The 13,729-nt window shown below is 33.5% G+C and overlaps 1 protein-coding gene across 9 annotated transcripts in view; it reads right to left on the reverse strand.

Annotated features, from left to right (window-relative positions):
* The window catches only part of HMBOX1 (homeobox containing 1), a 256,421-nt gene that overhangs the window by 155,124 nt on the left and 87,568 nt on the right, over positions 1-13,729 (reverse strand). For 6 of the 9 annotated variants that reach the window (XM_031950922.1, XM_031950921.1, XM_031950919.1 and 3 more), the window contains exon 2: positions 11,603-11,689. In XM_031950922.1, the coding sequence (XP_031806782.1) occupies positions 11,603-11,625 (23 nt within the window). In that variant the 5' untranslated portion in view covers positions 11,626-11,689. Of the gene's footprint in view, positions 1-5,665; positions 5,704-8,560; positions 8,629-11,602; positions 11,690-13,729 lie in introns of all 9 variants that reach the window. The other 3 variants (XM_031950924.1, XM_031950923.1, XM_031950920.1) reach the window with 3 other exon arrangements.

Here is a 13,729-nt window from a genome sequence, read left to right on the forward strand (position 1 = left end):
AAAAAATTAGAAAAAAAAAAGAAAGCAAGCAAACAACAACAACAAAAAAAAATAGGTGAAAATACCATGTTGTGATCCACATTCAGTACCTATAGTCCTTCTTCTGTATCCAGAAGGCTCTCCCCATTACAAATCTATTGGAATTGGCTTGAATCACTTCATTGTTGGAAAGAACCCCATATATCAGAGTTGAACATTATATAATCTTGTTATTGTAGACAATGTTCTCTGGGTTCTACTCACTTCACTTAGCATCAGTTCATCTAAGTCTCTCCAGGCCTTTCTAAAATCATCCTGCTGATTGTTTCTTACAGAACAATAATATTTCATTACACACATGTACCATAACTTATTCAGCCATTATCAAACTGATGGGCAGCTTCTTACCACTACAAAAAGAGCTGCTACAAACATTTCTGCACATACGGGTTTTTTCCATTTTTAATGATCTCTTTGGGATACAAGGCCCAGTAGAGACATTGCTGGATCAAAGGGTATGCATAGTTTGATAGCAGTTTGGACATAGTTCCAAATTGCTCTCCAGAATGGTTGGATCAGTTCACAACTCCACCAATGTAGTTATTAGCATTTTAGTTTTCCACATCCACCCAACATTTATCATTATCTTTTCCTGTCATTTTAGTCAATCTGAGAAGTATATAGTGGTACTTCCGAGTTCTTTTAATTTACATATCTCTAATCAACAGTGATTTAGAGTATTTTTTCACATGATTAGAAATGGCTTAATTTGCATATTCAAGGAAAAAAAGCAAAATGAGAGTCAAATATCTCATGTTCTTTTATCTATTATCATGATCATATATATGCCATGAAGTGATTCTATTATTTCAACCTATTTTCTTCTGTGGCCCCCCTACCCCACTTCCTTCTTTCCTTTATTTCATACTCTAGACCAGGTTAGCATGCTCAGATATGGATGCCTTCTATTCCTTCTACCTTTTTTCAGTTTCTGGCTGTGTGTTGCCTTCCCTTATTAGAATGTAATCTTCTTGAATGCAGGGACTAGCTTTTTTTTTTGCTTCTGCATATATGTGTTTAATAAATGCTCTTTTGCTGGTCTGCTTCTAAAATCAGTTTAATCTTCTAAATACAATACTACTACAAAGGAAGTAAAAGGATTCTAAAATTATACTTTTTTTAAACGAGAAATCTCATCACTGTGGGTAGAATGAATACAACAGGAAAAGTGACATTTCAGAATGTTTCTTCTCTAGTATTTATCAGAGTCTCTTCTTCTTATCTCTTGCTTATCCAGGAAAAGGCATGATGATGTTCTCTGAGGACTTCAGTTCAAAGAGTACAGAGGTAAGTCATTCAAAGTAATAACCATTCAAAGACAGAACTTAGTTGTCCCTTTCTTCCCTCCAAAATGAATTAACAAGAATAATAATACAAGATGACCAAATGTCCCAGGAACATTGCCATTGAATGGATGACACACTCAACTATACCAGTTTCTTTACTTGATTCTCAAAGAACAGCTTAAAAAAGCTTCCTTTCATTTAATTTTAACTTCTTTTTGGTTAATCCCAGCATCCTGCAGAGTATATGGCACACTGTAGGTATTGAATTTTTTAAATTGACTGATTATTTAATGTAATAATGTTAAGATTGATGCAACTTGGTTCTTTTAATAATAGATCTACTTTCCAGTCATTAGAAGAGATAATATAAAAAATACATTTATATAAGTTAATGTTTATAAACTATCCAAAAGCTGGATTTTCAGAATTTTTTTTTAAGTCAAAACACATTTATTAAAATCTATTTAAATCTATTTGGAGAAATAATTTGTAAATAACTGTGTGTGAGTAAGATATATACAGGATAAGTTGGAGATAATCTTAGAAAGAGGTTCTGTCATTGAGAGAAAATGGAAAGGATTCTTTTTAAAAGCAAGACTTTAGTTAGGAGGTAATGTAATAAGCAAAGGAAACTAGGAGGTGGAGATGAGGAAAGAAGGAGTTCTAGGTATTTAAGACAGCCAGAGAAAACACTCATAGCTGGGAGAATGGGGGTCCTGTGCAAAGAATATCAGAGAGGGCAGTTTCAAAGAGTATATGAAGGGAAATAAAGTACAAGAAGATTAAAAGGATAGGTGGGGAACAGGTTATGAAGTTTTAAAATGCAAACTGAGGGTTTTATACTGGATTTTGAAGATAATGGAGAAAGGCTGGAGTTTATTGAATGAAAATATGGAAGGGAATATGAGCAAATGCTTATGCAAGGAAAATCATTTTGATATCTTAGTGAAGAACAAACTAGAGAAGGGAGAGGTTTGAATCAGGGAAACCAATTAATAGGCTACTATAAAATTCTAGGAGTAAGATGATGAGGGCCTGTACCAGGGCAACCAAAAACTAAAAATGTAAATGACAGGACTAGGCAACAGAGTTGATATGGGTGAGAGAGGGAACAGGAAGTCAAAAAACATATTTAGCTTTCAAGTCTGGGTAGCTAATGATTTTCTTGATAATGACAGTGAAAGTGAGAAATAAAGAATTTGGCAGAAATAGACAAGTTCAGTTTTAGATAGGCTGAATTTAAGATAGTACATATGTTTTGAGATGCCCAATATAAGCAGTTGGAGATACAAGGCGATAACAAGGAGATAACAAGTTGTATTGAAGATACAATTTTTCTAAGACAATTCAAAAAGAAGTGATTCAGTTTCTTGGTATGGTGCTGGTAGATTGTCCAAGTTTCACATACATACAATAATGAGGTCAGCACAACAGCTCTATAGACCTTCAGTTTGGTAGGTAATACCTTTTCAGTGAGGAAGAAAATGACATCAAAATCAGCTACCACACTGATGGTAAATTACTTAACTTGAAAAGGCTCCAAACCAAGACTAAAGTACAGGGAGAGTTGATGTGTAACTTTTCTTTTTATAGATGACTGTGCTTAATGAAGCCTCTCTGGCTGAAATGCATTATAAGTCAATTCTCTCTGACTTTTAGCTGACAATGAATAAATTGTACTGGTGGAACACCTTGTGGAGTTCTGAGTTTCCCCATCATTTTTGCCAAGACGATCTTCGTGTTTGCAAGTGTTCTGGCCCAAATGTGAAAATGAAAGATTATACATCAAACCTCTGAAAGCTGCCCATTTTTGCCTGCTCGACTGTTGCAAATGGAATATTGACTCAGCTTTCCTTCTAACTTAGTAACAAACAAATCTATTCTTCAGCTTGGAAAAACTCTTATTGACACTGGTAGTCCCTTCTTGGGGCTAATCCTTTTGTTGAATGTGAATGTTTAGCTATGGAAAGGATAAGTCTATGATTGGTCTTACACTTTGCCCCACCCTTCACTTTGGTCACTCTCATATCCTGTCTGTCTCTTTTCCTTACAGTGTCATGGTCTATTAAATGCCAATGTTTACTGCAAGGATGCATACATGAAGTTGTGTTGATTTTAGATAAACAAAAAACAGTGTTGGCGATGAGGAGATCATGAGATGCACAAGCCTTCAATAGTAAATGACCATTGCTGTTGCAGTTTCTGACTCCATTTTTCCCAAGGACTGCCTGCTGGCATTAAAGTCACTTAGAATTATAAGCTTGTCTTCTTTTAGAACATTGATGATAAGGGTCTCCAGGTTTACATTAAAATTTACTTTGATTTCATCAGGGTTCGTTTTAATGAAAGCATACCCACTGATGATGGGGGGCATGGCACTTTCCAGCAAGGAGCAATCGCAGTGTCATGGAAGCATACAAGCATGTGAACTACATTAGTTTTTTTTTTTTTTTTTAAATAGCTTTTTATTTACAAAACATATGCATGGGTAGTTTTTCAACACTGACCCTTGCAAAACCTTTTGTTCCAACTTTTCCCTTTCTTCCCTCACCCCCTTCCCTAGATGGCAGGTAGTGGAATACATGTTAAATATGTTAAATACAATATATGTATACATATTTATACAGTTATCTTGCTGTACAAGAAAAATCGGATTTAGAAAGAAGATAAAAATAATCTGAGAAGGAAAATAAAGATGCAAGCAGACAATAACAGAAGGAGTGGAAATGCTGTGTTGTGGTCCACACTCAGTTCCCATAGTTCTCTCTCTGGGTGTAGATGGCTCTCTTCATTACTGAACAACCGGAATTGGTCTGAATTATCTCAAGGTTGAAGAGAGCCATCTCCATTAGAATTAATCCTCATATAGTCTTGTTATTGCCGTGTATAATGATCTCCCATCTGCTCATTTCACTCAGTATCAGTTCATGTAAGTCTTTCCAGGCCCCTCTGCCTGTCATCCTGCCGGTCGTTTCATACAGAACAATAACATTCCATAACATTTATATGCCACAATTTATTCAGCCATTCTCCAAATTATGGGCATCCACTCCAGTTTCTAGTTTCTTGCCATTACAAAAAGGGCTGCTATAAACATTTTTGCATATATGGATCCCTTTCCCCTCTTTAAGATCTTTTTGGGATATAAGCAACTAGATTAGTTTTGATTGGGAAACCTATGCCAGCATCATGGTGCTCCCCATCACTGTGGTCACTCCTGGAAATTGTGTATCCAGCTCTGACTTCAAAATACTGGCTTTCATTTGCTAAGCTTGTTTCACTCAGGGCTACTACTTGGATGAGATACCTGCTGAGTTCTCTCACAACAAGAGATGTTCAAGTCTGCTGGCTTTAGTGTTGTCCATAAATGCATGTGTATGTTATATGTGCCAATGGTGAGTGATTCTCACTCACCATTCTCAATTAAGTTTTTGTACATTTTGCCACAGTAAACAGGCTAGAGAAACTTACTTAGGTTAATCAGGTGGTCTTAGGTGGTCTTTTCCAGCTTCCACTTCGAAAATTGAGTAGTATTAGTTCTTTAAAAAGATTTCTCACATACCCTGAATCCCATTGCTGCTTCAGTTTAGTTGAGATGATTACCTTGTGGCCTGGCTGTCTGGGAGCAGGATTGAAATTACTGCTCCCACTTTATTTGTACCTGTTGTTTCATAGCCTGACTGTCATCACAAGATTTGAGATAGGTAAAAATGGTAAAATAACATTGGTATATCTTCTGCTTCACATAAGTTAGATTTGTTAGGTAGAGTTGCACAAAGTCAACAGCCTTCTCTTCTAAGAGTCACTGGAGTCCAGTGGCAAGACAAAAGTCAAGACAACTGATAATGACTCAGAATGAAGTGGATGATCTTAGTGTCTTTAATATCTACTCAAGCTCTACCCACTCCATAGCTCCACTATTTTTATGGTCATTGAACACAATGTTCACATCTGATCATTCCACCAGAGGAAGTCTTTACATGCTTAGGATATATACACCCTTTTTGGGGAGCACAGTTGAGAGTTAGGTGACCAGATGGATATCAAAAGTGAAAAGCATCCCTGAAAAGGGCTTAGTAATCTTCATACCAGAGATACTAGACTTCCCTGGACATCAGTATACCCCGAACACTCAGAGAGCAGGTATAGTTGTTACTGAGAGTGTACTTAAAGGCTATTGCTATTTCTTTCTCTCTTTCTAGTTTCTTTAAATAAATTCACTAAATCATTTTGATGTCAAATAATTTGCAGTTTGATTTATCAACTTTTTGCATTAATGTATCCTTTTGTCTCAAAACTTATATTTGCACAATAAGAAAAACTAAATTTCTGTACGATACCTTTCTTCTTGCTGTCATATGCAAAAGTTCACATATACCTGAGAGGTAATACATCAAGAATTACTTTACAGAATGAAACTGATATCAATTAAGTCTGCTATCATATTTTTACTGAAAGACAAATAAGTGAAAATAGATCTATTTACTATTTACATAAGTAATAAATTTACTATTTATTATTCACATACATATACATAATATATAATATACATTATATAAATAATACATATATCATTCACATATATAAATATATATTTACAACATATATAATATGTTATACAACATATTATATGTGTATTATATATACATATATAATGTATATATTATATACATACAGGATACTAATCTGTAAGTAATCTTTTAGAAGCAGTTTCTTAAGGATAGTAACAATGAACATTATAGTGCAATCTTACTTACAATAAAAGAGTTGGCCACCTGATATTAAAATATTCTAAGATTTTAATTAGGAATTAAGAATTCCACTGAACTTACAATTGGATAGGTGCAGAGGATTTGCTACAGAGGAAATACATTTTGTACCAAACATTACTGAGAGGCTCTGTTACCATTTAGAGTACCATCAGCTGCTTGGGTCAATGAGTATACTAAAGTAAAATGCTTTCTTAGTACAGGGTATCAGATAAAGACCTCAAGAAACACAATCAAGCTATATCTAAGTGAGACTGAAGCAGAAGTTCAGATGAAAAAATGCATACAAATAATCTACTGAGTAACAAGGATTATATTCTGGTATGCATTAAAAAACCCAGCAATAAAACACCCATGCTTATTTACTCATAGTTTGTACTCCATAAACTATTTTAACTGTTTAACTAGTTTCCACTGGAAAACCTACTTCATCTTTCTTAGTCAGAAAATGGGCAAGTAAGTTGTACTAGACAATCTATAAGGTACCTTTTAAAATCAATATTCAAACTGCTATAAAATATACAAATATAGGATCGTATCAACTATCTTTAAACAAAACTTCATTCTTGTTATAGATAAATAAATGAAGCCAAAACCCAAACATGTAAATAAATTTTTAATACTTTATATGTGGATAAACACAAATTCCAAGCTTTTATGACAAGAACTTATTACTTGAAATAATTGCTGGGAAAACTAGAAAGCAGCTCAGAAAACATTAGGTATAGACTAACATCTCACTATATACTAAGATATGGTCAGAATGGATACATGATTTAGATACAAAAGATGACATCATAAGCAAATTAGGGGAACATGTTAGATCTATGAATAAGGGAAGAACTTATGACCAAATATATGGAGAGCAATATGGGATATAAAAGGGATAATTTTGATTACATTAAAATTTTTTTTGCAAGCTTCTCTAATAAAGGCCTCATTTCTCAAATATATTGAGAACTGAAGTATATTTTAGGAATACAAGTAATTTCTCCAATTGATTAATGGTCAAAGTACATAAACAAGCAATTTTCATAAGAAGAAATCAAATCTATCTGCAGTCATATGGAAAAATGTCCTAAATCACTACTGATTAGAGAAATACAAATTAAAACAACTCTAGGTATCACCCAAAACTATCAGATTAACTAATATGACAGAAAAGGATATTTTCTTTGTATTTGTATTACTGAGAAGAACATATTGCCATTAAGTTTATCATAAGCTGCTTAGGTCAATGAGTATTCATCTTGGGGAAAAGGAAAATAGCAAATATTGGAGGGGATATAGAAAAATTGGAACATTAAGGCACTGTTGATGGGAATTTTGAATTGATATAACTGGAGAACAATTTGGAACTATGCCCAAAGGATTATCAAACCATGCAATACTGTTATGTTTGTATCCTAAAGTGATTTTTTAAAAAAGGGATAAGGACCAGTATGTATAAAAATATTTATAGCAGCATTTTTTTTTTTTTTGGTGGCAGCAAAGAACTGAAGTTCAGGGAATGCCCATCAGTTGGAGAATGGCTGAATAACTTGTACTGCATGATTGTGATGGAATTCTATTTACTATAAAAAATGTTGAGCAGGATACCTTCAAAAAAACTTAGGAAGATTTAAATGAATTGATGCACAGTGAAGTGAGAAGAATATTGTACACAGAAATAGCAGTATTATATGAAATCAACTGTGAATGACTTAGCTATTCTCAGCAATACAATAATCTAAAACAATTTAAAGGACTCATGATGAAAAGTGCTATCCACCTCCAGAGAAAAAAAGCAAATCAAAGTTTACTTGATTTTTCTTTTCTTTTCTGGTCATTTTACATATTAAAGCATATTAACTTTGATTTTCTTTCTTTCTCTGGAGGTGGATAGCATCTATCTATCAAAAAAACAAAACAAATTAGTTTCTATATAAAAAAGACCAATAACTAACAATGAGTTAGTTATTGGTGTAGGGGTAGTAGAGACTTTAAGATTTTAGTAAGTACAAATTTACCTGTTAGTTACTAACACTATTATTAAGGAGAGACAAGTTGCATGGTAATATCATTAGGAAAACTAAGGAAAATCTAAGTATAACAACACCCCATGATGGCAGATTATGATACTAAAATGAAAAATTCAAACATTAGAGTCATACGACCATAGATCTAGAGCTAAAAAGTACCTCTAAAGATATCATAGTCCAACTGTCTCACTTAACAGTTAAATAATAAACTGAGACTTACCACTTAAATAACTTTCCTTACGTAACATGAATAGTAAACATAATTTAGGATTTAAATGTAGGTTTTCTGACTCTAGAGGCAGTGCTCTTTCAACTAGTTTACAACTTGATTACATAATAATACCTATTTTCTACATTTATTATTCACACTATATTCACATACCTATGCTCTATAATCATGACCAAAGCCCACTTTTTAAAAAATTTCTGACATTATAGAACTAACCTGAAACATATTTAAATTCCATTCTTAAATGTCAATGTCAAAGAAGGTCCCAATTCTCCCAAGTTTTCCTATGAAAGAGTGAAAAAGCTTACAAAAGCAAATGTAGCTTTCAACATTAATGACTAAAAATATGAAGGCATTTAAATGACATGATGCTAAAAACCAGAAGGAAATGATAATATTTTGTAGAATGTGAATATTTATAAACTAGTTAAAACCTGGAATCACTAAGTAATTTTCCAGAAACTATACAGATAAATTTTAGTTTGTGATCAGCAGAAGGAATTTATGGTTAAGTCTGCATCATTCCAAGAGGTCCCTATTCCTCTTAACTACAAATCAAGTGCCACGTGACACTGGTTGTATACTGGACAAAGATATCAACAGCATTTCTAGTGATGGTAACCTACCTATCAGTACATAATTACACTGCATTAACAAATTTCACCTCAACTCCATACGTCAAAAAAAAAAAAAAAAAAAAAAAAACTCACTGATTTTGAAACCTTGATACTAATTATTTAGCCACTTAGGTCACTTATAATATTGAGTTCATAAGAAGCAATCTGAGTGCACATAGCCAAGCTGCCCAATAGCCTTTCACTTTCAAGAAAGCTGAATTAAATGTCACTGAATATGGTACTGACATATGTCATAGAAAATAGACTTTGCTCTGTTGAGTTTGGTAGCTTTTCAACAAGCATTTATTAAGTGTCTACTCTGTGTCAGGCACCAAGGTAAGAACATGTCCTACTGTACTTGAAACTAAGCCCTTGTATTAACTCTTTTTGCTTTATTTGTGCAGTCTCTCCTCAACTCCATAAAGAAAGAATCACACTAATTAGGAAAAATTACAGGTGATGGAATAGGAATATTGTATGCGTGGGGATTATACTGTTGATGTCCTCTTTCTGTTTATCAATAATGTTAGGAAAAGTTTTATATATGGCACTGATGAATCTAGTAACAGAATATAATATCAGGATAATTTCTTTATGGGAAAGTGATATTCACTACTCTCTTCATGTACCTTTTTTCTCAGATTCTTCTTTTCTTTTCATAATGCTTCCAACTTTCTTTTCATTCCTAAGTGGCCATATGATTACTCTTAATTCATTTTAAATCACACTGATGTCCATGTGGAATAGAGTTCTGAGGATTTACCCTTTGTAAAAAGTGTTCAAGTCTTTGATCAATGCAGGTATGAGAAGTGTGAGATGGAAAAGGGAAGAACAGGTAGAAATGGGAAGGAAGATGGAATAGTAGAGCAAATGGAAAGTCAAGGATAAAGCCAAGAAGAAGGAGGACACGCAATTCTTATCTGCAGGAGGCCTACAATCTGGACAATTACAATTTTCTAAATACTTAAAATTTAAATGTAGTGTATAAATTTTGGATATATGAAAAAAACTGAAATAAGGAAAAGAATTAAGTCTGTAAAGGAAATTACAAAGAATAGAATCAGAATTTTAGAGCTGATTGGATGTGCTCTTTTAAAAAAGTTATTATTTTCCCCAGTTACATGTAAAAACCTGTTTTGGGGGGTTATACACACATGTTCATTCATTTTCTACCTATTCCCATATGAATCATGTTGGAAGAGAAAAATCAGAACAAAAGGAAAAAAAAAAACATGAGGAAAAAAAAGGTGAAAGTAGTATGTGTTGATCTACATTCAATCTCCATAGTTCTTTCTCTAGATGTGATTGGCATTTTCCATCCAAAGTTTATTGGGGGGAGGAAATGTTTATTGGGAATGCCTTGGATCACTGAACTGCTGGAGAAGTACCAAATCTATCTTAGTTGATCATCACACAATCCTACTGTTGCTGTGTACCATGTGTTCATAGAATAATAATATTCTGGATGGATGGGATTTTAAGAGATTATCTATTCCTATTCATATTTTAAATGATGAGGAAACTGGACCTAAGAAATGAATAACTTTGCCCAAATCACATAGCTACTTAGGATTTATGGCTGGAAGTAATCTGAAAAGTTTTTTCAATGCAATAACCTCATTTTACAGATAAATACAATGAAGCTCAGAGCAACAAGAACCCTTATCCAAGGTCACACAAACAGTATCAAGTGGTCTTCTGTTGACAAATCCAGAACTCTCTCTCTGACATCATATGATTAAAATCCTGATAACCATATTCCAAGCCCAGAGTTTTTTCTTATGTGGCACACTGCCAAAACCATGAAGTTTTGAAAATGAAAAGGGAAAATATTTATCTAAGATTCACTACATTGTATAACCATCTCCCCAATGCAAATAATGGATATTTTACGTGAAAAAATGGAATCAAAAAGAGATTCAACATATGGCCTAATAGAAGCTCTCTAATGAGCTAAAAGTTTTCCTTTTGCTATTTTATAAAATTCTCAGAATTCTATCTTAGGACCCTATTTAATATTAACTGGGGGTAATAATACAACTAATATGATGCCCTATTTATCTCCTGTCAAAAAAAAAAAAAAAAAAAAAAAAAGCCAACAACTACATGAATGACTAGGCTTCCATCTTTAAACCAGAGAATAAAATCATGTGTCTGAGGTGGTTTGGAAAGAAATTGAAACAAAACATGAATGTTACATATGTACTGTTCATATACTACTTGTTAAAAGGGTTTTACATCCAATTAATAGAATGTTCAAGCTACTACATAAATTCTTATATACCTACTCTTCAGAAGAGAAATTCAAACTGATTTCCAACTTAAATATGTAAATGCTAATACTCAGAAATTTATTTAGATTCAAAATATGTGAAAAAAGAAATGGAAAAAGAAGCCAAGTAAAATTGAAAATTTATCCCCTGTAATGAGAGAAGCAACTAAAGTAATAGTTTGCTTATTATTACTTCATGCTCATCAGGCAAATCATCTAAATGTTTATTCAGACTTCTGACCAGGCATGCTTCTTTAGCTAAATTAAGATTAAACAACACATATCAGTAATAACCATTTTTACCCTTCCTTAAAGAAGCACAGCAAAGTGAAAATAAAACAAATTTACAGAAAAGCATTGTGTACTTACACCACTGGAAAGGAACTGAGCATACTTTACATGAGGAGGGGAAGTCAAAATGCTTCTTGAAATCTGTCAGCGTTAATTACCATTCTGCTGTATAAAAACAGAAAATTCAGAAAGAATATTTACTCAAAAGTACTTTATATTACTTTTAAAAATTAATTACATAAGGATGATCACATTTTTAAACATAGTCAACTATACTTCAAATAAATTAGCTTGTCAAATTACACGGGAGCATTTGGTTGAAAGATTTTTAAAAATCAACTTCTAAAGACAACTTGAGTATTTAATTCTATAAATTACTCAGTCGGGAAAAAATGTCTAATATTACTTCCTTAGAATTAAAATTACTACAATTATAAGGTAGAACCAATGTTATTTAAATATGGAATTCAACACATAATACAATACTGTTTACCTATCTTAACTCAAAACTTTTGAAGATAAGAAACTTACAGAGAGATATCAAACTACAGATTTTTGAAATTTTATTCCCATCTCCCAAATCTATCATTCCCTTCTAATTTTCCCTGACTTCCAAATCGAATCATCTAGTAGACTCTAAATCATTCTTTTTCAAAGAAATTAAAAAATGGGCTCACTGTCTTATTCTTCACTTTAAATTCCTCACAGTCATCCAGTCTTGCAACTTAACTATCATGTCATCCTCAACTCTTCATTTTGCCTCCATAACATCTCTTATCACCCTCCTAGTAGAGGATCCTCTACTTCTGCATGGACTACAACAATATACCCTGCTGGCTGCTTTCTCCGCCAAATATCCCATTCTAATCGATCCTTTACTCAGATATCAAATCTCCCTAAAACATTTCAACTCTTGACGCCAGATATTTTTACTGTTTCTCATGCCTAGAATGGTCTTACCACCCCATCTCTGCTTCCTGATTTCCCTGTCAAGTTCTAATTAGTTGTATCTTCTACAAGAAGCCTTTCTTATTCCCATTTAATTCTAATGCCTTCCCTATGATAATTATTTCCAATTTATCCTTTAGACTGTGAGCTTCCTAAGGAAAGGGACTATCTTTTGCTTTTCTCTGTTTATCCCAGGTTCTTACGCACCGTAGGTACTATTGACTGCTCTCCAATGCTTGCACTCATACTCTGGCACTTCAGGGTATACAGGTCCCCTTAAACACCCTAGATTCCCAATTCATCAGTTTCTTCAACTCATCCATCTTTACTCCTGGCCAGAAGGCCATAGGAACAGTCAAGTTTTTGATCACAGCATTGCATATGACTCTGAAATTCCTCTCTCCTATCATTTTCATGGACCCTTAATTCTTTCTCTACCCAATTCTTCCCATATATTCTTGGCTTTTCCATTCTTTCTTCAGGGCTGCCTCTTATCCTTCAAAATAATAGTTATAAGGCCCAGGTTTTGCTATATCTTGTTGCTCAAAAGCCTTAAATGGCTCTCCACTAGACAATGAACAAAAGCATAAAATCTCCTGCCTACCACATTGGGGACCTCTACTTTATGACTTCAGGATTCTTTAACATCACTGCATTGCACAGTTATGATGCACTCTTATGATCCAGCTAAGCATAGTAATTTCACTGAAGGTGATAATATATCTTCTACTTTTATTTATATGCACAAGTCATTTCAATACTTCAAATGTATAGCCTCCCTCACCTCTACCCCTGAGAATCCTTATCTGTTTTCAAGATTGAATTAAAGCTTTAAAAAGTCTTTAAGCAAGATGTAAACACTTTTACGTAAACTTCCCTGTTTTTCCACTCTCCAAATTAAAATGTTATTTACTTATTTGTGTATCCATCATATCTCCACAACAGAACATCAACTCCTATAATAATAGTCCTCGTGTTTTTAAAAAGGAGCTGGAAGTGTTGGTGAATAGAATTAATATCCAACACCGAGTCTCCCTCCCCAACAAGGACATTAAGCATTATATCTACTTAAGAGATCAATGAAGGAGAATATGAATTACAAATGTTCCCAGAGTGAAGTATGGAAATGAAAAGTAGACTAATACTCATCGTACCCATTGTTACATACACTGTTAGTTCAGCCCCAACCCCACAGAAAGAAGGCAAAGCTGAATTTCTTGAAGATAAAGTGTTTTTTTTACTTACCACCACTTTAGT

This window comes from Sarcophilus harrisii, chromosome 2, assembly GCF_902635505.1.
Source record: "Sarcophilus harrisii chromosome 2, mSarHar1.11, whole genome shotgun sequence".
Classification (NCBI taxonomy): Eukaryota; Metazoa; Chordata; class Mammalia; order Dasyuromorphia; family Dasyuridae; genus Sarcophilus; species Sarcophilus harrisii.